We start from the raw sequence: 26,789 nt of genomic DNA, 5'->3' as shown, positions 1-26,789 counted from the left end.
GTGTTTAGATGAAATCCTGTACTCAGAACACACTTCTCAGAAGGGCACCCAAAGGGGAGCTCCCAGCGGTGAGGAAGGCAGAGAGAGAGGTGGGTATGCAGGCTCTGAGGGAGAGTGTGCAGGGGAGTTGGAGGGGGAGCCGGCTGTGATCTGAGAGAGGGGAAAGAGAGGAGGGGCTCATCCTCCACCTCCTGGGCTCCCAGAACCAGCAGGAGATGCGGACATCACGGGGGCAGGAAAGGAAAGGAAAGGTCTCAGGTGCCAAGGAAGACAGGGTGGTTTGGGACCAGAGCAAGTTGGGAAAAGCAATGAGAAGGGAGAAGAACGAGGCTGGCAGAACCATCATGTACAACACTTTCTTTCTGCAGAAAGCTAAAGCTGAGTTTTCAGGGAGAGGATGACTCCTTTCTTCCTCAGAACAACAAGGAATGGGCAACTGCATCTCCCTCTCAGGAACAACCACAAAGCTCGGGGCTTCAGCGCTGAAGGAGCCCTTGGAGGTGTTGATGGTGACCATCATCATCATCATCATCATCATCATCATCATCATCATCACCTCCACAACAGCAATAGCCAGCCCAAACAGAGCCCTTACTGTGGGTCAGCTACTCTTCTCGTGCTTTTTACTAATCAGCTCATGTAATCAACAATTTTACTAAGGAGGATACGGAAATGCAGAGAGGTTAAGTAACTTGCCCAAGGCCACACAGCTGATGAATGGGCAGAACTGGGCTGGAATCCAGGTTTTCTGAGACCTTACAGTCAACTGTCTTTCGAACATAAGCCTCAGATAATTTCTCCTAGCACAGAAACTGTTCTGAGTTGCCATTGCACATTTAATGACCACAAACTACTCTTGTAAATTATTTCTCTTTTATAAAATTGACCAAAGCAGGCAGTGACCTATCTGTCCCAAAGTCATCTTGTATATCCTGCAATAATGATGTGGGTCGTACTTTGCCATCTACATAGGCTGTAATTTGGAATATTTGTGAGCCAATATGGTCAGAGGATTATTCAAAAATCAATTTTATAGGATCACAAATCTCCCTTCCTCACACAAGAAAGCATGTGGAGGTCAATATAAGAAAATAAAGTAGAAGAAGACACCTTGGGGTGGTCTTGGATGGCTCTCCACTCCTACATCTACTCATCTCTGAAAGGTCTCTCATCCCTTCCACTCCCATCCACCACCCTGGACATTGCCTTGATCCCTCTCCTCAGCAATTCCAGAGTTCGCTGCAATGACTTCCTGCCTCAAGGTTGTTAACCCATCCTTCTCATCGTAGCCAGAGGAATCCTAGAAAATCCCGTCAGGTCATTCTCTTGCTTAAAGGGATCTGATGACAGAGGCAGAAAGCAGGTGGTGGTTGCCAGAGCTGGGTGGAAAAGGTGGGGGGAGGCAGAGATGTTGTTTAATGGGCACAGAGTTCCAGTTTGGGAAGATCAAACAGTTCTGGAGACAGATGGTGGTGACCGGTGCGCCATGATGTGAAGGCACTTGACGCCACCGAAAGACACACTTAAAAATGATTAAAATGGTCAATCTTACCACAATAAAAATAAATAAATAAAAATATGGATGCCTGGCTGGTTTAGTCAGTAGAGCTCATGACTCCTGATCTTGGGGTCGTGAGTTCAAGCCCCACGTTGGGCACAGAGCTTACTTAAAAAATAAATAAGTAAATAAATAAATAAAGAGAATCTGGTGATTCCTAGTAGTCTCAGGATGCAACACCCATTCCTCAGAAAGACATGCAAGGCTCCTCAGAATGTGGCCCCACTCTTCATTAGCAGCCCTATCTCCCACTTCCTTGCGGGGACCACACCCTTACACCATGTCCCACCCATTCTGTTACCCAGACACACCATTTTTCTCATGACTCCTTGCCTCTGTCTATACTGTTCCATCTCTCTAGAGTGTACTTCTCCCCCTGCCCCCCAATAGTCAAGATCATCTTAATCTTTAAGACTCATTTAAACCAGGTCACCTCCTCTGGGAAGCCTTCCCACCTTGACACACCTGGCACAGATTTGACCTTCTTCTTTAAGGCACAGGCCCTGCCTTTGTCCCCTCAGTCTCCCCAAGGCCTAGCAGACACTCAATAAATGTTTGTTAACTGTTTAATGAATAAGATTTTTGTCTCCATCCTGGGGGAGCTTTGCAAGACATACATAAATGAAGTGATTCATTTCTTAAAAGTATGATGCAATCTAGAGGTGGAATAGCGTCTTCCATGAGAGAGAGAGAGATCTTTGTGGATCTGGGAGGAGGTCAAGTTTGAGTGGGGACAAGCCTTCCAGGTAGAGGCGTCAATGACAGCAAAGCCCCCCTTTCTTTCTTCTGGAGAAAGATGAGATCCACCCTAAGGCTTTTCCCAGACTCCAACTTTCATGTGCCCCCCTGGCTTTTGCCAAGTATAACTGCGGCTCAGGTCATGGTCCCAGGGTCCTGGCATCGAGCCCCCCATCGGGCTGCCCGCTCAGCGGGAGCCTGCTTCTCCCTCTCCCACTCCCCCTGCTTATGTTCCCTCTCTCGCTGTGTCTCTGTCTGTCAAATAAATAAATAAATAAATAAATCTTAAAAAAAAAAAAGAAATGGGGATGGTGGAGAATCCCTTCGGGGGGCATCAGCAAGGCTGCCTCGGATTTCATTGAGGTTGGAGCCAACGCAGGGTCTAGGGCCCAGTGTCTTGCACCCATGGAGTGCGGTAGGGATGGGTGGATGGGATCCAGTGGCTGAAACAACAGGGATCTCTCTGAGTAAGGTCTGCAGTGCGATTTGGGCTGTGGTTCTGGCTACATACCTCCCTAGCGCCCACCCATTTTAGAGGCCTGGTTTGCCAGCCTTCCTCATGATCAGTAAGAAGTAATGGTCTCATATGTAAGTCCACAAGAGTCAGTTTCCGTCACTTGCAGCTAAGGACCCTGATGTCGTAATTAACCTTGTCCAAGCTGGGTCCCGGGGTCTTCAGGAAGGGTGAGGGAAACCTGCATTTCCTGAGCACCTCCTAGCTAACGTGGCTACATGTGCTTTTCTCATTGAGGTTCTAAGGGTCCTGGGGGCCCTGTGATGCTCTCATCTGGGCCGGGCCCGAGCCTCAGCAGGCGGCCTCCCAATCCCCACACAGGCAGCCACAACCTTCTGTCAGAGTCCTGAGACTGCCTTCTGCCTGCCGCTGGTGAGCGAAGTCTCATTTCACCGACTTCCTGGAGGTTGTGGGTTTTTTACATCTCTCTTATTTGGTCTCGTGGTCTAAATCCATTGGCTCAAGACACGACAAGTGGCTGCCTTTCCCCCTTTATTTCCGGAAGCTGTGGGACGGCTGTATTCTGTGTGAACACACTGGGGCTGGCTGGCCAGTCTCCGGGCTTCAGGACCAGGGGCAGGGAGAGGGGCGGGGGATCCTTCCTTCACGGGCCTCGATTAGCGCAATCGCCGTCTCCAGGAGCTCAGAGCGGAGCAGGGTGACGTGGACTCCTTCCTTCCAGGGGAGGCTTTTGATGGAACAAGCTTTCTGTGTTTTGTTTCGATGTATGATGCCCCCAAATTTCTTACCTGGGCTTATCCTGGCTTTCAGGAAATCCAGAAGAGAAATTGTGCAAATTAATCAGGGAGTTACTACATTCAAAAGAATCCCTCCCTCTGCAAAAGGTCGCCTGCCTGGGCTCTCTTCATCACCAGACCCGCGGCAGGTGGGAGCTTGTTCACAGAGCTGGATGGGACCGCGGGGAAGGAAGGCCCTAGGGGGCTGCCTGGGGCTTCCGGCCCCTCGCAGCTGAAGTCATGGGTGCCTCCAGCCGGGGGCCGGACCCAGGCCAGCCCGAAGCCTTCCTGAGCAAGCAGCCTCAGCTCACCCTGTCCTGAAGCCACTGTGTGCCTGCCCATGACTCCTCCCTCCATCCGTCCTTTGTTCATTTGTCCACTTGGCCATCCATTTCTCGGCACGCACTCTGCCAAGCACTCTGTGGGGCACCAGGGCTACGCAAGCAAATCACAGAGGCATCATCCCACCTTCCCGGTGCCTCAGCCTGTCAGGGAATCAGACCAGGAGAAGTGTGCTTCATGCTCAGGGAGCTCACCCAGCTGGGAGGGGATAGGAGGGTCATTGCTGCTGAGATTCTGGAAATGAGAAGGTAAGGAAGATGAGAAGGTGAGGAAAGAGGGGAGAGCAGGAGCAAAGCTTAGAAGGGGCAGAGGCCCAAGAGAAAGAGGGGAAAGCCAAGAGATAAGGAGAGGGGCTTCAGGGAGATCGCTGGGGGCTCATGAGTCCCCGGAAGGATTCTGAGTTGATCCTGTTTATCTCAGGAGCACATAAACAGCACTGTTCAAAGCGCTTTATCAACTTTAACTCATCAAATCCTCATGTTGACCCTTTGAAGAGGTATTATTGTTATCATCATCCCCTTTTCACAGATGGGGAAACCAAGGCACAGAATAGTTTGGTAACCTGCCCAAGATCACATATCTAGTGAGGAGTGGAGCCAGGATTCAAACCCAGGCCGTCTGGCTTCTAGTCCAACCAGGAGCTGCAGCTAAATGCTGCTGAAGGATTTTAAGCAGGAAAGTAATGCAAGGGTCAGACTCGCATTTTTTTTTACCAGATCCTCCCTGTGCAGGGGCCAGGAGGTTACCATAACCAGTCTCCCCAGTGCGGCCTGCACTTGTTAAGCTGCCTATGTGGCTGAGCTGGTTACGGCAGAAGGAGGTGAAGAAGCAGAAGAGATTCCGTGTCTGGATACCAAACTCTCCCTGGGTGGTCCGCATTCCAACATGCTGTCCAGAGCTCTTTGCAGAGCACTTGCTGTGAGAGTCATACAATCGAGTCCTGTGTGCATTGTTCTCCAACAGTTCTGTGTTCCTTCAACCGTTCAACTGTCCTGAATTGTCTGCAGATGAGTCATAATTTGGGAGATGTTGAAGATTTGCTGCTTTATGTACCAAAATACATATCTGAATATATAGATATGAATATATCTGAATATATAGATATATGTATATAGTGTATATATAGATATATATAGATATATGTATATAGTGTATAACTGACTTCTTCAGCAACAACAAAATGAGAACATCTTGAACATTTTTGGGTGATGATGAAGGCTCTTTGCTATACACCTCGGCCCTGTCTGAGATACATTTGCCGTGTGCCCTTCGACTAATTGGCGCCAACCTCTTGAGCTTTTTTATGTGCTTTTTGTGGGTTTGAGGTCTCCACGCTGACAACTGATTGCCTTGCATAGAGGAGATGCCCGGTTGGCCCCTGGGGACAGGCCTTTGAAAGCCTCAGCTCTTACTCAGCTCTGCATCATCAGGTGAGAAGGGAAAGTGGATTCAGAGGGACTCCCAGGTGTAGTTCTACTCCTGCCTTCTAAACAGCCACCTCTAGACCCCGCAGGCTTGGAAACCAGGTAGGTGAGCACGTGAGAACCGAAAAGAGAGGGAGAGTTGCCCAGTTCCTCCCTGAGCCCCGGGTTTTGCACCCCACCTCTGGGCTCTCCGCCAAGGTCCTCGTAGGCACGGGCTGTGTCTTAATCATTTTTGGAATCCCAGCCCCTAGGACAGAGTCTGGCACATGGTAGACCCTTCAATACTTTGTTGAACGACTTAGCAAGAAATTGGTCCTGAGTTAGGGTTGGGAGCGCTCCTCGGAGTGTAGTGTGTGTAAACATTCGTGCAGGAAGCTTAGGAAGGATTTCTGACTGCTCAGGGACCTTCCATGCTAATTTCAAGTCTCTTCGTGTGCTCCTCATAGCAGATGCAATCCCGTGTTTATGGCATTTGTGAATTTACTACCGTTCTAGTGATTACATATACGATTGGGTGCAAACAATTGCTATTATTGGAAATGCCCCCCTTGATGGCCTCCATTCACTAACAAAACAAAACTTCGCTAAATCCCTTCTATGGGTCAGTCAGAGACACCAGGGACACGGAAGGCAGAGGAATTTCTGCCCACTGGAAGGTTACAAGCTAATGGGAGAGATGGACATGTAATTAATTAAAGGAAACAGACAAGGAATGAGAAGGTGCCCTCTCCCTGCAGATGTGTTGAGTGTAAAAACAGAGATTTTCATATGAAAATAAAATCAGCCACTGACTCACTGGCAGATATATACTCAGCTACCCACCAGCCTCAAATAACCAAACATTATTCCTGGGCTGCAAACATCGGAGCTTCTGTCTTCCCTCGCAGGTGGCTCAGAGTCTTGTTTATTGCGGCGGAAGAAGATGGAAATCAGACAGGCCTGTTTTTGAATCATAACTCCATTGCTTACCAATTTGGACTGGTAACGTAGCCTCCCTGAGCATCAGTTTATTCAACCACACAGTGGGGATTATAATACCTACCTTTTGTTGAGAGGGCACTAGAGACACAAGATCAAAAAAGAAAACTCTTGTGGGGGCCTGGCTGGCCGGCTCAGTTGGTAGAGTGTACGAATTTTGATCTTGGGGTTGTGAGTTCAAGCCCTATATTGGGCGTAGAGCTTACATTAAGAAAAAAGTGGGGCGCCTAAATGGCTTAGTCAGTTGAGCGTCCGACTCTGGATTTTGCCTCAGGTCATGATCTCAGGGTTCTGGGATCAAGCCCCATGTTGGGCTCTGCTCTCAGTGGGGAGTCTGCTTAAGGATTCTCTCCCTCCCTCTTCCTCTAGCCCTCCTCTGTTTGTGCTCTCTCTCAAATAAATAAATAAATCTTAAAAAAAAAAAAAAAGGAAGAAAAGAAAACTCTTACTCTCAGGAAGCTCACAGTCTGACTGAGAGAGATTTATATGTCATAGACATATGCTTAAAGGTATTTAAAAATATCATATCATTTGTTGAGTGAAAAAAGAAAGTTACTGGTTGTATTAGTCGAGATTCTCCAGGGAAAAAAAACCCAATAGGATGTGTACATATACAGAAAGATATTTATTGGGATGCCTGGATGGCTCATTTGGTTAAGCATCTGCCTTTGGCTCAGGTCATGATCCCAGGGTCCTGGGATCGAACCCCGCATCAGGCTCCTTGCTCCGCGGGAAGCCTGCTTCTCCCTCTGCCTGCCACTCCCCCTGCTTGTGCTCTCTCTCATTTTGAGAAATAAATAAATAAAATCTTTTTTTAAAAAAAGATATTTAGGGGCACCTGGGTGGCTCAGTCGTTAAGTGTCTGCCTTCGGCTCAGGTCATGATCCCAGGGTACTGGGATCCAAGCCCCGCATCAGGCTCCCTGCTCAGCGGGAAGCCTGCTTCTCCTTCTCCCACTCCCCTTGCTTGTGTTCCCTCTCTCGCTATGTCTCTTTCTGTCAAATAAATAAATAAAATCTTTAAAAAAAATAAAAATAAAAAAAGATTTATTGCAAGGAATCAGCAAATCCAAAATCTGCAAGGTGGGCCTATAGGCTGGAGACCCAGGAGAACCAATGTTTCTGTTTGAGTCTGAAGGCTGTCTGCTGGAGACTGAAGAAGAGCTGATATTTCAGATGAAGTCCAAAGACCATCTGCTGGAGAAGTCTCTCTTGCTCAAGGGAAACTACTCTTTTGTTGTTTTCAGGCCTTCAACTGATTGGATGTGGCCCACCCACAGGACAGAGCACAATCTGCTTACTCAAAGTCCACCAATTTAAATATAAATCTCTCCCCAAAACACCCTCACAGAATAATGTTTGATCAAATACCTGGGCACCCCACGGCTCAGCCAAGTTGACACATTAAATTAGCCATCACATTGAACAAAGTGAAGAATGCAATCTCATAAATGTAAAACCACATACATATATCCAAACAAAAAGAGAGATAGCTAGAAGGAGATCACCAAAATGCTAACAGTGGTCACCTCTCAGAATCAGCCTCTCAAGATCTTTTTAATCTCCCTTGAACATTTATGTATTGTTTCCTTTTTTGGTAGAATGAATGCTATTACATTTTCAGTTAACATTATCATCATCACAATCATCATTACAAAAGTGATCAAGCGTTTTAAAAAATACTCTATTGCCTAGCACATAGGAAATGCTGGGGAAATGGCAGAATGCTGGAACCCTTCCCCAAGAGGCCAGCTGACCAAAAGCTGCTTCAGGATACCTGACATTCTACCAGTGAAGTTTTGTTCTTCAAATGGAAGAGCTTTCTTTCCTCAAAATACAAGTCGTGGCAGAAGAAATATCACTTGAAGACTTACATGTTTGTTTGTTTGTTTGTTTTTAAGTAGGCTTCACATTGGACTCACCACAGGACTCGAACTCAAGACCCCGAGACCAAGACCTGAGCTGAGAGCAAGAGTCAGATGCTTAACCGACTGAGCCACCCAGGTGCCCCTAGACTTATGTGGTTTTTAATGAAAGAATGACTTGATTTGTTTTTTTTTTCCTTAAAGCACACAGTGATTTTTTTTAGAATATAGTTATGTAGCCAAGGGGTGTCCAGGAGATGCCAGAAATGGGGTAACCATGGGCACAGAGGGATGCCTAGAGATGGCAAGAATAAACTTCTCCCACTGCAGGCCTGACGGGAAACGGAGTTCTCTAGGCCTGACCTGGCCTTATGCCAGGGAATGTCTGGAAGACTTCCCTGACCAAGCTCCCTTGATTTCCCTACCCGTCTGGGCTCTATGTGAATCTCACTTAGTGCCTCCAGGTAGAGTGAACAATGGGGACAACCCTTCAACTATCCACTAAACAGAAGTATTGATAATGATTACACAGGGATGTGGGTGAAGAGTCCCACTCAAATGTTTGTCAGTAAAATATCTGCCATATGGCAGGACAGGAAGAAGTTCCTCTGAAACGAACCCACTGTGCAAATAAACCAAATAAACCACCGAAACAACTTATGAGTAAACTCAACTGGGAGAACTCATACATTCTGAAATGTATACACCGACTGTGGCCATTCTGCAGGCCATTAACTCCACTAATTATGACAGTGATTGAAGAGATAAGGCTCCTTGCTGGGCAGACAGGCATCTCCCTCCCTCCAAACAGAGGGAAGGGAGGAAGAAACCTAGCATTTACTGAACATTTGCAATACGCCCAACATCTTCCTATGTGATAGCTCTACAACAATCTTGTGATGCAGGATGATTTTCGCAGGTTAGGGAACTGAAGTTCAGACAGGATCACGGCATCCAAGGTCAAACTGGAAATAAATAGCAGGGCTGGAATTTAGGATCTTCAGGCTTCAGATTCAATGTGCTCCCTCTTGCTCCAGCAGCTTCTTCTCACCAAGGAATTTAGTAAAGAAAACAAGAACATCAAACAAATAAGTAATGACTTGTGAGTACTTTCTTTGTGAGCTGTGTTCCCTTGAGTGCTTGCCAGCACGTTGGATGTGGATGTTTAACACATTTTATCTTTACAGGATGAAACTCCTAGAGGACAGAGATTAGTCTGATCTTTCCTAGAGTCCCTAGAGCACTGAGCAAAGATCTGGCAGAGTGGAAACAGAGATGGGCTTGGCTGCCCAGATCGCGTGCAAGGGTCCAAATCCAGGTTCTGCCATTCACTAGCGAGGAGTTTTGCACATACTTAACCTCTCTGTGCTTTGGATTCCTTATCTGTGAGACAGAGGTGGTGATCATAGTAGTCTGACTTCACAGTGGCATTAAGCAGATTAAATGAGTTAATACAAAAGACGTAAAATAGTGTTTGACACATGTATTCAATCAGTAAAGGTTAGCTTTTTATGTGTCGGGGAACCTGAAGTTCCCAGGGCTTTAATTTTCTCTCCCCGAGTTCTGTCAGGTGCAGAGGTGTTCAGATATGCACTTGTCCCTTTAGACCCCCATAAAATACTTTGTAATTTCATCGTGGGCCATTATTTCGAAGCAGTTTTCACCCATGATTGCAGATGATTGTAACTATATGAGTTGGTGCTCAATGAATACTTGATGACTGAATGAAAAGCAGAAATTTTAAAGACTGAGTTACAGAGAGCAGCGAAAACTTGCCCAAGGTCACCCAGGGAGATGGCAGCACAGCCCAGACTTTCCGAAAAAGAATTAGTGTGCTTGCCCCTTCCCTCCCTGCCTACCACAGAGGTTCAGTCCCCTGATAATTGCCTTCAAGGGTCTCTGTGTCCCATCCACCTCCACCGGTATGTCCCCTTGCTTGGGCTGTCTCTAATTTCTAAGCTTGAAATTCACTGGTCATACAGAAAGCATTTTATCTGACCTTCCACATGCAAATTCTTTCCGTTGGGATTTCTTGGTGTCCGGCTCCACCCCAGCCCGCATGGCCATAAACACTTGTGTGTCTGCAGCTTGGCCCCAGGGATTCCAGAAATAACAGCAGGGCCCTACATTAGAACGCTAGGACATAGTGAGGCATTTTTGCATTGACACAGGCCTTTTCCAACCCAGGCCTCTCCTGTCCGTCAAAGCACAAAGCAACCTTTACAAGTCAGGACAGGGAGGGGCCCGTAGGAGGGAGTTTAGATTTCTGGAGAGTCTGTACCTTCTCCTGCCATCTGTGCGAACTCTCAGATCTTCCATTCTAGAGATTCTCCAGATCTGCTCCAGCCCCCAGTTAGATTTGAAATTCTTTCTCAGCTGTGGCATTCTTCGGCTTTCAAAGACCCACTCCCTTGCACGTGTTGGAACCAGAATCACAGCAGTGTGAGCCCAGATGGCAATTTTCATCTTAAGATGGCACAGAGATCTCTTCCCAGACACCCAGGAAGGCCACCTGAGTTGTCAGGCATTGGCGACCTGCCAAGAGCGAAGGGCGTGGCTGGAGGGGTGTGCCTAGTTTAAAGAGAAAAGAAAGTGCTAGTGGTGACCCTGAATAAAAGGCATCTGGGGCAAACTTTCTCACTTCAGAAGAGTGTGAGCAGGAGAAAGTCTAGGAGAAAGTCAAAAGTGAACATCTAGGAGAGAATTTTAGGTTTCCAAGTGTCCTCTCAAAAATAACACCAGAAAATGAAACCCATATACACATAAAACGATGTGTAAAAAAATTATGTATTTAGATGCATAACCTGGAAAGACTAGCCAGAGATATAAGAACAGCTGCTTTGGGCGGGGAGGGGTGCATAATGTGTGTTTTTCTCCAAATTATCCTGATTGGCAGGATAAAATTAGAACATCTGGCCTTTGCCGGAGAGACCTGCCTGGACTTTCTCGGGAATTTTACAAGGGAATTTTTGGCTTTAGGGGCCCGTCTGAAAACTTGAGTTGGTCATGAAAAGTCATTCTTAAGCGACTTTCTCCAGGAACGAATTCCTCTTTAATGGGGACGGGATTATTTCTAATTCGCAGCTCCAATCGCAACGTCATTAAAGGCTGGGTTCAGTGCATGGAGCTCCAAACCTTTGTCACGAATGGGGAAGGTGGAGGAAAGAAAGGAGCTTGTGCAACCAAACAGCCGCTTATGTCACCATCCCGGGCCCTCCTCACCAGAGCCGAGGGGAGCCGCGGCTGCATTAGCCCTCAAGATGCAATGCACCATCTGCGGCGGGGCTGCAGCAGGAGACACGGCCACCGCGGGAGAGGTGGGGCGAGACTCCCGCTCCCGTGCCGCACCCACAAGTGCTGCGGGTGGCGGGGAGGATGAGGGGAGTTGGTAACAGCATCGCCATGGCAACAGTGACGTCCTTTTACCCTGGATCTAATTGGAGGAAACCCCGTGGCCGAAGCCGCAGCCTGCCGGCCAACCGAACTTGCCCAAGCCGACCCACCCTCCTAGCCTCCGCTCCCCCTCCCGCCCCGCCCTCTTTGCCCCCTTCCGCGCGCTCAGTCTTCATTGGCCAGCCGCGGATCTGGAGGCGGGACTCTCGGGAGCATCTCGGCGCGTCATTGGGCGGCAGGAGCAAGGGCAGCGGCGCGGCGGCCCGTCCCTCGGCTCCGGGGTAGGCTGAGACGGGAGGGTCCTCGGCTAAAGCCAAAAGCCGATCAAAGTGGTGGGACTCGCGCCGCGGCCGCGGAGACGTGAAGGTGAGCGCCACGGTCGCCCCTGGCCCTCCTGGGCCTGGCCGGGCCTGAGGGCAGGGCGGGAGGCCGACCCTCGGGAGCGGCCGGCCTCGACGCCGCTCTCAGGGACGGCTCTGGCGGCAAGGTGCGGGCCAACGGCCGCTTCCATCTTGGGCCGGGCGGGCGCGGGAGCGGCCCTTCCTCCTCCCCTTACCGCGGGCCGCCTCCGCGGGGCGCCCCTCGGCCTCCCGGGCGCTGGCGGGGAGCGTGGGCGGGGGAGGGAAATTCAACTGGGTGGCGCGTGCGGGGACGGACAATAGGGGCGGCTGGCGGGCGGCGGGCGGCCCCGGGTGGCGGGCGCATTGTCTGACGGCGCCGCCCCCGCCTTTCTGTCCGCGCCGCCGCCGCCCGCCCGCAGGCCGTCCGCACGCCTCCTCCCGATCCGGGTCGGTGCTCGCCCTCGCTCTCCTCTCCGCGTCCCCATGGAGAAGACGGAGCTGATCCAGAAGGCGAAGCTGGCCGAACAGGCCGAGCGCTACGACGACATGGCCACCTGCATGAAGGCCGTGACCGAGCAGGGCGCCGAGCTGTCCAACGAGGAGCGCAACCTGCTCTCGGTGGCCTACAAAAACGTGGTCGGGGGCCGCAGGTCCGCCTGGAGGGTCATCTCGAGCATCGAGCAGAAAACCGACACCTCGGACAAGAAGTTGCAGCTGATTAAGGACTATCGGGAGAAAGTGGAGTCTGAGCTGAGGTCCATCTGCACCACGGTGCTGGTGAGTCTGCACTTGTCCGGGCTGGGGAGAGAAGGGGTTGCGGGAGCCGGGGAATTGTGCGACTGGGGCGCCAAGGCCCTTTTGTGTGTGAAGCCTTTCATTGAGAATTTCATGGGAATGGGAAAGAAACGTGGGCCGGGGCTTGCCTAATTGTCTGCCGACGTGTGGAGGATTTTAGAAGATTAGCCTTGGCCTCCTGAATGTGTTGTTTCAGTTCTTGAGACTCAAAAAGCTGCTTTTCCAGAGGTGAGCAGATCTTTGCCCAGATGCTGGGTTGCTACCAAACTGTGTAACTTTGAAACATCCAAGTAGGTTTTTGCAAGACTGAAAATCATTTTCCTAAGAGTACTGAGGAGATCTGGGAACCCTTTAAATGAATGGAATCAACTCACAGGCTCCAGCCTGTTGGAAAGAAGGTGCAGGCACCTTTTCGATAGAGACAATGTGTGTGTAGTAGGTTTTCCTCCCAAACCTAGTAATGGAAATTTACTTCAAAAATCTGAACAGATATTTCATTTTTCAAGTAACAGTGTCTGTTGAGCTTTTCCGTGCTAAAAGGAGTGGAGGGGGTGGGGAAAGTTGGGTAACTGTGAAGAAGGTACAGATAAATCCAAAGGACAAAATGTCCTGATAAATTTCAGTATTTGATAACATTTTCTCGCTATTATTTAGTTACGTTTAAACACTAATAAATCGAATCAAATTCATTTCTGGTGTGGAGCAGGCAAGGAAGGCTGTCCAGGTTGTGAACTGTCCAGTCTTAGCATTGGGTGGAGTAGGTGACTGCTCTGATTCACTCTTATTAGTGAGAGAGAACATTTTTAGCTTTGTCATGGCATTGGAGCTTTTGATCAGTAACATAAGGTTTTAAATTTTAAATGCCAGCATTATATCCTGGAGTGTTTTTTTAAGTACAACTTTTACAAAAGGCCTACTGATTTTGGGCATTTTAGGTGGGCTTTGAAAGGCAAGTGTGCTAGATTGGTGATTATTCAGGAGGCAATAGAAGAGAAAATGCCTCTTTCCTTCCCAACCCTCTCATTCTTGCCCCATCAGATAACAAATGGCAGGGATTTTTTTTTTTTTTTACTTCTTTAACCTAGTTTTCTAATACAAATAATGGGTGATCTGGTCAAAGTCCTGGCTAATGGAGATAGCAGGTAAAGGGGCGATGCAGAGAGTGTACTTTATGTTATATTTATAGGTCTCCTTAGCTTCCACTCCCTCCCTGGCATGGAGGAGGCACTTTAAAAGCTTTTCAAACTGAATTGCTGCTGCTTTACTTCAAGAAATTTGCCAACTTGAAAGAGATGGCAGACTTCAGTAGCATATGGTAATGGTTATTGACAACATTGACTCTGTGAGCAAGGGAAGACTCCTACAAATTCCATGTGTTAAGGAGAGGCTTTTCTATGTATATAGGACTTGGGTGCTCTCACAGCATGTTTCAGTCTCTTTCTGTTCAGTTATTACTTCGTGTTTTGTTACTTACCTTGCAGCAATTCAGAATTACCACAGAGCTTTTCCTGTTCTCTAGCAAGTGAACTCTGGGCCAAAGGAATATCTGTTTTATTTGGTGGATCTTATAAATTTAGTTTTTATGATGGCGTGAGTAGAGTTTTGCTTAGTTGACAAGTGACTTGAAAGACCAGGTATATTAGACTTTTCTAGAGAACATTTCAGTAGGAGAGAACCCCTGAAATGAGGACAATTTTTTTTTATACGAAGTGAAATAGAGTTTAGTTTGATTCGTTGGAGACACCCCAAGGTGTAAGTAAAATATTTTTATTAACAAAATGGCTTCAGAAACTAATTGTGACTTGATGTGCAGCCTATAAAGAAATCTTGGGAAAGCCCATCTTCAAGTTGGCAACTGTTTTTGAGAGCTTCGTATGTGCAAGGCACTTTGCTAAGCAGTATGGGGAAGAAAAAAACGAAGAACCGTAGATTTTTGTCCTCTAATAATTGATAATACAGAGTGCATGTGAGAAATTCCCAAGTACATAATTCCCATAAGATGCTTATGAACAAAATGCTACGTAGTTCAAAGGAAACTGAAACCTCAGGAAAGGCTTCACAAAGCGTGGTTTTGGAGTGAGCTTTGATAGAGGAGAGTCGGGAAAGGGAGGTTGGAACCATATAAGAGAATGTCAGAGTGAGATTTCTTCATTTGGTTGACAGTGAGGGAGGCATTGAAGATTTTTGAATGGTTTTTTTTTTTTTTTTTGAATGGTTTTTGAATGGCGTACATGTCGCAGCATCTAGAATTCATGGTTTGAATGCTGATTACCGGCTTGTAACCTTAACTGACAGACAAGGAGGAAGTGATAGACTAGTGAGCAAAGCCTGATGATTGATAAGTTAGTAATTTAATGCAGATTCTACCAAAATAATGAGGAAAGAAGAGTGAAACATGAGATTTCTGAACATGGGTGCTAAAATGAGACTTTCTCTTTTTTCCTTTGGTGAACAGGAAGGTGCATTTGGTGTGGAGAAAGTAAGTGAAACTGACTTGTTATAGAAGACTAGTAAAAAAGTAACCTGAAGGATGGGCAAAATTTTGATCCTAAATAGCAGAGATTCTTAGCCTTTCTCTTTTATAGAGCAGTAGGTTGGGGGTGGAATTATTTGGACTATTTACTCAAAATAACCATGGAGGACAACTTCCAACTCTTGATAATCACTGTATTGAGAGAGGATACTGAACTGTAGAGGCAGGAAAAAATGCTAAAGTCCAAATGAGTAATCGAAAGAGCAAAGGAGATTAAAGAGGGCCCAAATGGCCAAGACCAAACTCTTCGTAGTATTTTAGAGAGGTTAGAGATTTCACCCAGTTACCGGTCTCTCAGGGTTGTTTGTGAAACCAGAGGGTTGGGCTAAGTTTCTGGGTCTCTTTTCATTCTCATTTTGGGGGACTAGAAAGTTCTACAGATCCTAGCCATTCGACTTCTGTTCTGACTTTCTCCCAACTCTAAAATGAGTAATTTTTAAAGTCCAGGTTGAAGAACATGTCATTGACAGTGTATGAAATGTTGGAAAACTAACAACTATAGCAAAATGGTTTCAGGAGGAGGAGGTGATGCATGAGTTGTTGGTTTATTGGGAGTAGCAAAGTTTAAGCAAGAAAGATTAGTAAGTTGTATGACAACCACGCAGGGTAAATAGCAGATGTGCGGTGTTTGGGAGTCATCAAGAACTTAGGTGTGAGGTAAGGGCAAATCAAAGAAATCAGAAGGTTCACCAGAGCCTTCTGGGACTTGGTAACAAAATTTGTCATCTACAAAGTCAGTGACCTTGGAGTAAGAACAAGACACTTAGAGAACGTATACAAGATAACGTCTGTCTCAGACAACCCCATGTTATCCTTGGGTGTTGATGGTCTTTTAGTAGACTAATTTTAATAAGCTGGTTTGGTATAACATATAAATAATGTATGAAACTAAGATGTATGTAAATAAGAATAATTTAAAATGGGATAACAAAACTGTGAAAGTTGTGTCTGTGTGTAAAAGCAATGTGACCTTAATTCAGTAATACGCTTGAATTTAGTTAAGGGTTCTAAATTAATCTTTTAATGAAAATGTGTCTTGTGTTGGTTATTATTTTGAAGTAAGACTGATCTTGATAGTTAATGAATCTTAATGTAGTTTTATTGACATAATGGAAAAATTACGGGCCCTAGAATCGTACGGACTGTTTTTGAATCATTGCACCACAGCCTTACAGTTTTGTGACCACGGGCAAGTTTCTTAATCTCTTGGCCTGTTTCTTCATCTATAAATTGATGATGATGGTGCCTGCCTTAATAGGTTTGTAGTTAAAATCATATCAAGTAACTGACATTTATTGGGCATTTACTATACATTAAGCACTATTTTAAGCAATTTATATTCATTTTGTTCCCATAAGGTAAGTTGTTAGTATTATTTCTGTTTTAACCTTAAGAGAACCGAGGCATGAGGAAGTTAAATAAGTTGGTCAACATCACGAAGCTAGTAAATGGTAGAGCAGGGATTTGAACCCAAGTGGTCTGACTCCAGATGAAATTAAGTGAAACCCATTTTGCCCTAAATACAGGGTAGCTGACTGAAGATTACAGTATGAATCTCTGTTTTGAGGAATTTGTACAGTTTAATATAGGCCATTATGTCTGTAAGTTGTGAAGGAGGGAAGGTAGGTCTCTCTGGTGGACAAAACTCCCAGAGTCTATAATTTTGAAGCCCTCCTTATATACAGGATATCGCATAAAATTCTAAAACTTCTTGACTCTAGCATCTTGCCTTTATATTGTTAGCTCCTTGAAGCCAAGAGTTGTTTTTTTAAGAGTGAGATGGAATGGAATGTTGTGCGTACAGACATGCAAGTATGAAGTTAGATCAGTGGTTCTCAACCAGGGTGAATTTACCCCTTGGGGGACATTTAGCAAGTTCTGGAGACAGTTTTTGCTTGTCAAGAGTGGGAAGGAAGGGTGCTACTAACATATGGTGAGTTAGAGGCCTGAATACTGCTAAGCATCATATAATGCACAGGAAAATCCACAACAACAAAGAATTACCCAGCCCAAAGTGTCAGTAATGCCAAGGTTGAGAAACTCTGGGCTGGATCATGAATAAAGTGAGCAGTATTAAGTTGTACTAGATTGTATAATGCCTTCCTTTGGGTTCTTTTTTTTTTTTAAGATTTTATTTATTTGCGAGAGAGACAGCGAGAGAAAGCAGGAACAGGAAGAAGAGGGAGAAGCAGGCTCCCTGCGCCAAAGGCAGACCCTTAACCGACTGAGCCACCCAGGCACCCCTCCCTTTGGGTTCTTACTAACATGTTGGCATCTGTCTAGATGAACCCTTTGTCTAGACTTCAGTCATTTTTTTTTTCTTGTTACTATTGTGTGTGTGCTATTTTAACTCTATAGAGTTCACTTTTCTGGAACTTAAATTGAGTGTTGGATTTTCAAGGATGTGTATCATGGTTGCTTCCAAAGCTCTAAGCTTTGCTCTTTGAAAAACTTGGCACAGATTAAAAAGATGCAACTGAAATTATAATGACATTTATTAGGAAGAGGTGATTAAATTGATGAACAGCAAATATTCCCCTCTCATTCATAACTGCCATATATGCTATTTTTATATGTATAATGTGCATATGCGTATGTGGTTCCAGGCTTTTAAACCCTTGGTGTGTGTTTATTTGGATGTTGCATAATTATACTAATGCTCTTTTGAACATTTAGGTTGTAAACAATTTTTCTCCATTATAAACAACACTGGGAAGAACATCCTTGCTGCATGCTTTATGCTAGGATTTACTTAGGTTAGGTTCTTGGAAGTGAAATTTCCAAATCAAAAGATGGGCTTTTCTTTTTTCCACATAGCCCTCTGAAAAGATTGTGTGCATTTGCACTGTCATCAGCAGTTGTTGAGAATGGCCATTTCCCCTTATCCTCTCCAGCACAGATAGATTTTTGAGGCTAACAAAAATCTAGTGACTGGAAGGGTTCAAATTTTACCTCCTTGTTCAGTATTGGAGGTAATGAGGACTATCTTTGTTCTCAGAAAGGCCTAGTTACCAGACTTTTTTTTAAGTCTCATATACAGTTTCACTTATAAAATGGTACCATAGCATGGGATTAGTTAATTCAAGGTGCTTAACAGTTCGGAGATCAGCTTGATCATATTGGTGTTCTTATGTGATATTTCTCAATACCAGGTTTTGTGTTTAGCTCTAGTTGTTTCAGAGTAAGAACAGAATATATATTTGTACCATTGACTGTCTAGGTATTACGGAGGAATGGTGGAGAAGGCATCATTTAAGATACATCAAGAGAAGAAAAATTATAGTTCATTCATTGATACTTTATACTCTTAATCTGTAGGTAAATCAATGATGAAGTTTTCTTTCTTTTATTTCTTTTATTTTATTTTTATTTTATTTATTTATTTATTTATTTGAGAGAGAGCGAGAGCGCGCAAGAGGGGGTAGGGTTAGAGGGAGAAGCAGACTCCCTGCTGAGCAGGGAGCCCGACGCAGGACTCGATCCCGGAACTCTGGGATCATGACCTGAGCCGAAGGCAGTTGCTTAACCAACTGAGCCACCCAGGCGCCCTCTTTCTTTTTTTTTTTTTTTTTTTAATATTTTATTTATTTATTTGACAGAGAGACAGACAGTGAGAGAGGGAACACAAGCAGAGGGAGAGGGAGAAGCAGGCTTTCTGCTGAGCAGGGAGCTTGATGCGGGGCTTGATCCCAGGACCCTGGGACCATGACCTGAGCCGAAGGCAGGGGCTTAACAACTGAGCCACCCAGGCGCCCCAATGATGAAGTTTTCTTGAATATTTCATGATAAATAATCTGACCAGACTTGAAAACATTGTTTGCATGTTGAAATATTTCAAGACAAAATGATGATGTATCTAGAACTTCCAAATAATGGGTGGGGGCATAAATGAAATGAGGGTTTATGAATCAATATAGGTGCAGCTGGTTTTAATGGGAATCCATTATACTATTCTCTCTCTTGTGTGTGTTTGAAATTTTCCGTAATTAAAAAGGTTTTTCCCTCCTAGAAATTCCACTCCTGGGTATTTACATAAGAGGGATGAAGATGTAGGTCCAGAAAAAGACCTGGACAAGAATGTTAATAACAGCTTTATTCTGAGAGCAAAAGACTGGCGACAGTCCATTAATAGTAAAGCGGGTAAACTGTGGTATATTCACACAATGGAATACTACTCAGCAATAAAAAGGAATGGACTATTGCTATACACTACAATATAGGTGAATTTCAGAAACATGCTAAATAAAAGAAGCTGTGCAAAAAAGTCCTCGTGTGGGCACCTGGGCATCTCAGTCAGTTAAGCGCCTGCCTTCGGCTCAGGTCATGATCTCAGGGTTCTGGGATCAAGCCCCCCATCAGGGTCCCTGCTCAACAGGCAGTCTTGCTTGTCTGCTTCTCCCTCTCGCTCTGCCGCTCCACCCCCACCCCTCCCCCCCGCTCCTGCGCTCACACACTCTCTCTCAAATAAATAAATAAAATTTCTTTTAAAAAATACATCGTGTAATTTCATTTATGTGAAATTCTAGAACAAGCAAAAGTAGTCTATGGGTGAAAAGTCAGAAGGATGGTGGCCTCTGTGCAGATGGAGGCAGAGATTGACTTGACTGGAGGGAACTTTCTTTGGTGATTGTAATGTTCTTTATGTTGATATGGGTTTGAGTTCCACCAGTACATGCATTTGTGAAAACTCACCAAATGTACACCTAATGTTTATGCATTTCATTTTATATAAATTTTGCTTCAAAAGGAAAAGAACTAGTGATGCATATACTGGTGTCTTCAGTTTATGTGAAAACTAATAGAAATGGATGAGTATGTGATAAAGCAAGTACGCCAAAAGGTTAATAGTAAAATCTGGGTGGTGGGTATAGGAGTGTTCACTGTAGTTGGTGGTTGCCATGAATTAGGGGTATGATATTTTACACTGCTGTGATTGAATGCCTTTAAAACCTATAGCAAGATACAGTGAAACCTAGGTCTTACTGATGTCAAGATAAAAGCATGTATGGAAAGGTTTCGATATCCACCTCAGAGAAAGGGGTGATAGACTTGTCACCTTAGCTTTTGTTTTTATTTGGTGATGAATGTTAGATTGATGGAGTTATGGGTTATGGTGGAAGACTTACATAAGTGACCAATACTCTAAAGCAGTGTTGTTGTTTTTTTTTTTTGTCTTTTGTTTTTAGTAAACTCTGTGCCCAAGGTGGTGCTCAAACTCACCACCCCAAGATCAAGAGTCTCATGCTCTACCAACTGAGCCAGCCAACCCTACTTAGAGAGCAGTGGTTTTCAAAGTTCTTGGATTCAAGACAAACCTAAACACATTGTAGAACCCAAAAGCTTTTGTTTTATACCTGTAGATGTTTACATTATTAGAAATTAAAAGTGAGAATTTTGTAATCCATTTAGAATGCATTTGGAATAATAAACTCACTAGAAATTAACATAATGTGTGGTCTTAAAAATTGTGGTGAAATACACATAACATAAAATTTACTATTTTAAGTGTACAGTTCTAGGGCATGAAGTACATTTACTTTGTGCAACCATCACCACCACCCATCTCCAGAACTTTTTCATCTTCTCCAACTGAACTCCTTATTCTCTCCTTCGGGCAGCCACCGTTCTACTTTCCATCTCTAAATTTGACTACTCTAGATACCTCATATAAGTAGAATAATAACTTTTAAAGAGAAAAAAAAGTAAATAGTGGCATTGCTTTACATTATGTCTGTTGCAGTATCCCATCTCTTGTAGCTTCTGGAAAACTCCACTCATCTAACGGTGACCATGAAAAACCAAAAAGCATCTTAGTATTGTGAAAATGGTTTGATTTTGTTTCCCCTTCCCCAAAGAGTGTGAGAGAGACTCTTAAAGGTCCCCAGACCACACTTTGAAAATTGCTGCTACTCTGTGGGGATTCTGCTTTGAAACTTGCTAATCATCACTGTGATCATCAGGGGGTGATTGAGCAATTTTCTGAGTAGTTGTCACTCATTATGTGGTGATAATGAAATTTGTAAAACCTTCTCCTTCTCATTGCCCCATCCCTTCATCCCTTAAACTATTTTAAGAATATAGGCTTGGGGACCAGGAAAAGCCACAGATTTGGTAACAAAGAAAAAGGAAAAGTTGGTTTTAGATACTGAGTATTAAAGAGTCCCTATTCCTGAAAAAATGAAAGAACTGGTATGTTGGAATGACTTCTTCCTTATATTGAGAATGGTAATGTAAGGTTAAGATGATCTCTCTTTTTACTCCTGAATTCCCAACCCCAAAGCAGAGTTGACATGAATGAAATATGTAGATAATGGTCTTTTGCAGTTGGTTTCATTTAGGTTTGAAAGTTACAAAGCTTTTGGAGATGGGTCAGCTGTTAGCATGGTTGAAGCATCTCAATGAAACTTTTCTTTCACACAGATCTTCACTATACATTTCAGTTTTTCTATTCACATGAGCTGTATTCCATGATCTTTTCATCCTCTGAACCTTTTACTCCAGTTGGATTTGGTACTAAATAAGTATCTTATTATCCTTAGTTTACTAACTTTAACTGTGAACGTTCTCTCTTCTGTATGTTTATGTAGGCTTTACTTGGAGAAATGGGGAAACAGTGGTGCAGGTGGTAAGAACATGACTATAAGGATTTTTTTTTTTTAAAGATTTTTTTTTATTTATTTGAGAGAGAGAATGAGAGAGAGAGAGCACATGAGAGGGGGGAGGGTCAGAGGGAGAAGCAGACTCCCTGCCGAGCAGGGAGCCCGATGTGGGACTCGATCCCGGGACTCCAGGATCATGACCTGAGCCGAAGGCAGTCGCTTAACCAACTGAGCCACCCAGGCGCCCCAGGATTTTTTTTTTTTTAAGATTTTATTTATTTGTCAGCGAGAGAGAGAGAGAGGAGAGAGAGCACAAGCTGGGGGAGCAGCAGGCAGAGGTAAGAAGCAGGCTCCCCGCTGAGCAAAGAGCCTGATGTGGGACCCTGGGATCATGACCTGAGCCGAAAGCAGACACTTACTGAGCCATCCAGGCATCCCTGACTATAAGGGCTAATATAAATTTAATGTAAATGCTTGTTTCTTAAAGGACAGTCTTAGATTGCTGTTTATAAATGTTAGGGAAACCATGGGAAATAAGTGGGGAAGTACGTGAAAATGCTTTAAAACTAATGATACTGATTTTCAGATTAGACTTTTTAGTGGCCAAGTTGCTCTTGCTGGTGTTTCTCATCTAGTATTAATACTCCCACTTTCCCTCTTGTTTTGCTTATTCACCAAACAGCCATTATTTGAACACAGCTCAGAACAGTTTTGTTCTTTTAAGAATTACAGTATTAGACACCTGCTGTTAGCTATATATATATACATACATATATGTATGTATGTATATATGGTGTTCTGATCTTTCAGCTTGGTACTATTTCCAAGTATTTAACAATATTTATTTATTTATTTTTTAAATACTCTCTACACCCAGTATGGGGCTTGAACCCACAACCCCAAGATCAAGAGTCGCACACTCCACCGGCTGAGCCAGCCAGGCACCCCTAGCAATATATTTTTTAGATCTTCCATGCATGTGTTCCCCTCTCATAATTCTGATGGACTAATAAAGAGGTTAGAAAGGTTACAGTTAAGGGTTTATGCATCCTTTAATCAGAAAATACTTTAGATTATTTGGAGGCTGATTACAGAGACCAGGTATTTGGTTCTTGGTGATGTCAAAAACTTAAGAGTTTGGCAGGATTGACTATCCAGTTAATATAATCATGCTGTATGAAAGTTATTGTTAATGTAATTTAGTTTTTACTATGTTTAACTTTTTAAACACAATATTTAAACATCCAGGGACTCACATTTGAAATGGGAAATGGTGCTATGTTGAAGTGACCTCAAATTAAGACGGGAGCCTTTATCAAACTACTTGATGGTCCCCGGGAAATTTTTATTTCCTCCTCCTTCCCCCATACCTGCCAAAATATTTGAGGTAGAAGAAAACTTGGGAACGATTTAATTAGAGAAATGATCAGGAAAATAACAACTTCAGTAGATGGGGGAAAGAGGTAGAGGAGTGTGCATTGGCTGTGTTCAATGGCTAAGTTTAAGAGTAAAGAACATATTTAAATAGCAGTATTTATTTGTTTGGCAAATTTCTTTTGTTTATCCAAGTTTGCATTTCGTTTATTTTGCACAGAGATGAGGCTATGTCAAGAAAATGACATTTATTTTTCTATTATTTCTTGTTATGGTTTTTTTATCTTTAATTATTGCTGTGTTTAAATAATGCAGAACGAGGCTTCTGGTTGGCTTAGTTGGGAGCGTGCAACCCTTGATCTCTGGGGGTTGAGTTCGAGCCCCATGTTGGATGTAGAGATTACGTATAAAATCTTCTAAAAAATAAATTAATATATAGTACAGAGTAACCTGGTGCAGTTTGAATAACTCAGCAGGTGGAAGTGAAGGCTCTACCTCTGTTTTATTTATAACCAGCTGTACATTTTGGGGAAGAAAAAGGTGATCCTTTTTATGCGGATGTCACAAAAAAAAAACACTTCGCGATTCGTTTTTGTCTGACACAGACTTCTGAGAATTTCTGCTTTTAATCTGAATGGCCTGGCAAATGTTTATAAAGCTTATTTCACCTATTGATAGAAATAGTTTCCTTTCAAGATATCAAAGCAGCATGTCCAACCCCCAAATCTGTTGAGTCTTTAGAGGACCTACTAAGAATTGTTAGTATAGGTTCTCAAATACTTTTCCGTAGGAGGTGCCTGGCTGGCTTAGTTGGTAGAACATGCAACTCTTGATCTCCGGGGTCATGCTGATCAAGCCCCACGTTGGGCATAGAGCCTACTTAAAAAAAATAAAATAAGGGCACCTGGGTGGCTCAGGCAGTTGATGGCTCAGGTCATTATCCCATGGTCCTGAGATGGAGCCCCGGCTCCCTGCTGAGCAGGGAGTCTGCTCCCTCTGCCGCCTCCCCCCACTACCCCCCCAGCGCTCGTGTGTGCTCTTTCACAAAAATAAATACAATCTTTTTAAAAAATAAATAAATAAAATAAGACATCTTTTTCCATAGGATATAATACTGTCTTTCCTGTGGTAGAATTTATGGTTAGAGAGTTTATGGGGAAAATAGGATTAAAGGGATGGATGGAGGTTAAAAATTAATCTCTAAAACTCTGAATGGTTTTCATTTAACAAGTGTTCTCTGATCATCTGATCTTGTGTGCTATTATTGTTTATTCTGTTTTTAAAATAAGACAAAGCTAATGCACTCAAAATTTTAGTGATATTTTACATATATTTTAAAGTCATAGTAATGAGTGCTATACAAAATAATTTTTTTTTTTTTTTTTTTTTTTTTTTAATTAAACTGCATGCTCAGCATGGGGCTCAAACTCACAACCCAGAGATCAAGAGTCTCATACTCTACTGACTGAGCTAGCAAGGTGCCCCCATATGTATCTTTTAAATATAACTCAAATACTATAAAATTCACCTATTTAAAGTATATGATTCAGTGGTTTTTAGCATATTCATAAAATTGTGCAGCGCCACGACTATCTAATTCCAGAACATTTTCATCATCACAAAAATCCTATGCCCATTAGCAGTTATTCCCTATCTCCACTTCCCCCAGCCCCTGACAACTACTAATTTACTTTCTGTCTCTATAGATTTGCCTATTCTGGACATTTCATCATATAAATGGAATCATACGCTCTATGACCTTTTGCATCTGTTTTCTTTGACTTAGCGTAATGTCTTAAAGGTTCATCCATGCCTTTTTATGCCTGAATAATATTCCATTGTATGGATTTACCACATTTTTTATCCAGTCATCTGTCTTTGGACATATGGCTTGCTTCCATCTTTTGACTATTTGAAATAACACTACTGTGAGCATTCATGTACACTTACTTTTTTTTTGAGATTTTTTTTTTAAAGATTTTATTTATTTTAAGAGAGTGAGCGCATGAGTGGGGGGAAGGGCAGAGAGAGAAGTAGAGAGAGACAGTCTCCAGCAGGTTCACCGTCGAGCACAGTGTGTGACGTGGGGCTCGATCCCATGACCCATGAGATCATGACCTGAGCCAAAACCAAGGCTTAACTGACTGAGCCACCTAGGTGCCCCTGAGATTTTATTTTTAAGTAATCTCTATACACAACATGGGACTTGAACTCACAACCCTGAGATCAGGACTCATATGCTCCACCAACTGAGTCAGCCAGGGGCTCCCCATGTACACGTTTTTGCGTGGACGTGTTTTCATTTCTCTTGGTTATATCCCTGGGTCATATGATAACAGTTTAACCACTCGAGAAACCGCTGTAATGCCAGAGTGGTCGTACCATTTTAAATTTCCACTAGAGTTCCAGTACCTCTGCATCTTCACCAACAGTCATAGTGGGTATGAAGTGCTTTTGATTTGCATTTTCTAGATGATTAATGGATGTTGTGCATATTTTCATATGCTCACGGGCCATTTGTCTGTCTTTGGAGAATTGTCAATTCAAATCCTTGCTCAGTTTTTAATTGGGTTGTCTTTGTTGAGTTGTAATAGTACTTTATATATTCTGGATCCTATACCTTTATCAGTTATATGATTTACAGATATATTCTCCCATACTGTAGGTCGTCTTTCACTTGCTTGATAGTGTCCTTTGAAACACAAAAGTTGTTAATTTTGATGAAGTCCCAACTTGTTTTCTTCAGTTGCTTGTGCTCTTGGTGTAATATGTAAGGAACCATTGCCTAATCCAAAGTCACGAAGATTTACACTTAGGTTTTCATCTAAGAGTTCTTACATCTTAGGTTTTACATTTAGGTTTTTGGTCCATTTTGAGTCAATTTTTATATATGGTGGGAAGGTAGGGGTCCAGCCTTAATTCTTTCCATGTGGCTATTCAGTTGCCTTGCACTATTTGTTGAAATGTTAGTTAATATATCCTTGATCTGAAATTCTCAACTTATGGAAAAAATAATCAGAAATGGTTTGGCATAAAAATGCACTTAAGGAAACTTGTGACCACTCCATCCTTATGCTCCAGCCAAGTTGTTTGCCCAAAGCACTCCGTAGTTTGTTTCCGTCCCTCTTCTTACTGCTATTCTCACTTGTAAAGCCTTCTGTCTACCATTTCTGTATGTTGAAATCACACCTATCCTGCAAGATAATTTAGGTACCCCTGCACTCATTCCATAGTCATTTATAAATTACAGCTTATTAATACTTTCACATCTGTTTCCTTGCACTATTCTGTGTGCAGTTATGGATAAATGAGATGTGTTTACTTGTATGAAAACAGGCATATTGATTTACATACTTACATAGCCAATTAGCTGTGAACTCAAAATCAACTTTTCTAGAGAAGTGCTTTTTCCGTTTCCACTGCCTTTCGTTGTAAAGCCTTCCTTTATAGACCCCATTCTTCTGAAATCCTCTCTCCTCTCTGGATTCTCTTTTGTGTAGAAATAGGGGAGAATTGGGGCTTTATACAATCATGGTCTTCAACTAGAGCAGCTCTCTTTTATCTCTTTTGATATATACTTATATTGCTTTAAAAGATTT

General features: G+C 43.6%; 1 protein-coding gene and 1 non-coding gene across 3 annotated transcripts in view; both read left to right on the top strand.

Moving 5' to 3' along the window:
* Positions 1 to 1,584: 1,584 nt before the first annotated feature.
* Positions 1,585 to 1,657, top strand: TRNAR-CCU. Its single transcript has one exon. It is a non-coding gene; the product is annotated as a tRNA-Arg (tRNA).
* A 10,127-nt stretch (positions 1,658 to 11,784) lies between these two features.
* YWHAQ (tyrosine 3-monooxygenase/tryptophan 5-monooxygenase activation protein theta) overlaps positions 11,785 to 26,789 on the top strand; it is a 35,141-nt gene continuing 20,136 nt past the window's right edge. Inside the window, exons 1-2 of one of the 2 annotated variants that reach the window (XM_021697743.1) lie at positions 11,785 to 11,914; positions 12,309 to 12,666. In XM_021697743.1, coding sequence (XP_021553418.1) covers positions 12,373 to 12,666 — 294 coding nt within the window. In that variant the 5' untranslated portion in view covers positions 11,785 to 11,914; positions 12,309 to 12,372. Of the gene's footprint in view, positions 11,915 to 12,152; positions 12,667 to 26,789 lie in introns of those variants that run through there. The other variant, XM_044918934.1, reaches the window with a different exon arrangement.

This window comes from Neomonachus schauinslandi, chromosome 10 (assembly GCF_002201575.2).
Source record: "Neomonachus schauinslandi chromosome 10, ASM220157v2, whole genome shotgun sequence".
NCBI classification, from domain to species: domain Eukaryota; kingdom Metazoa; phylum Chordata; class Mammalia; order Carnivora; family Phocidae; genus Neomonachus; species Neomonachus schauinslandi.
This window is presented reverse-complemented; position numbering and strand designations above follow the sequence as displayed.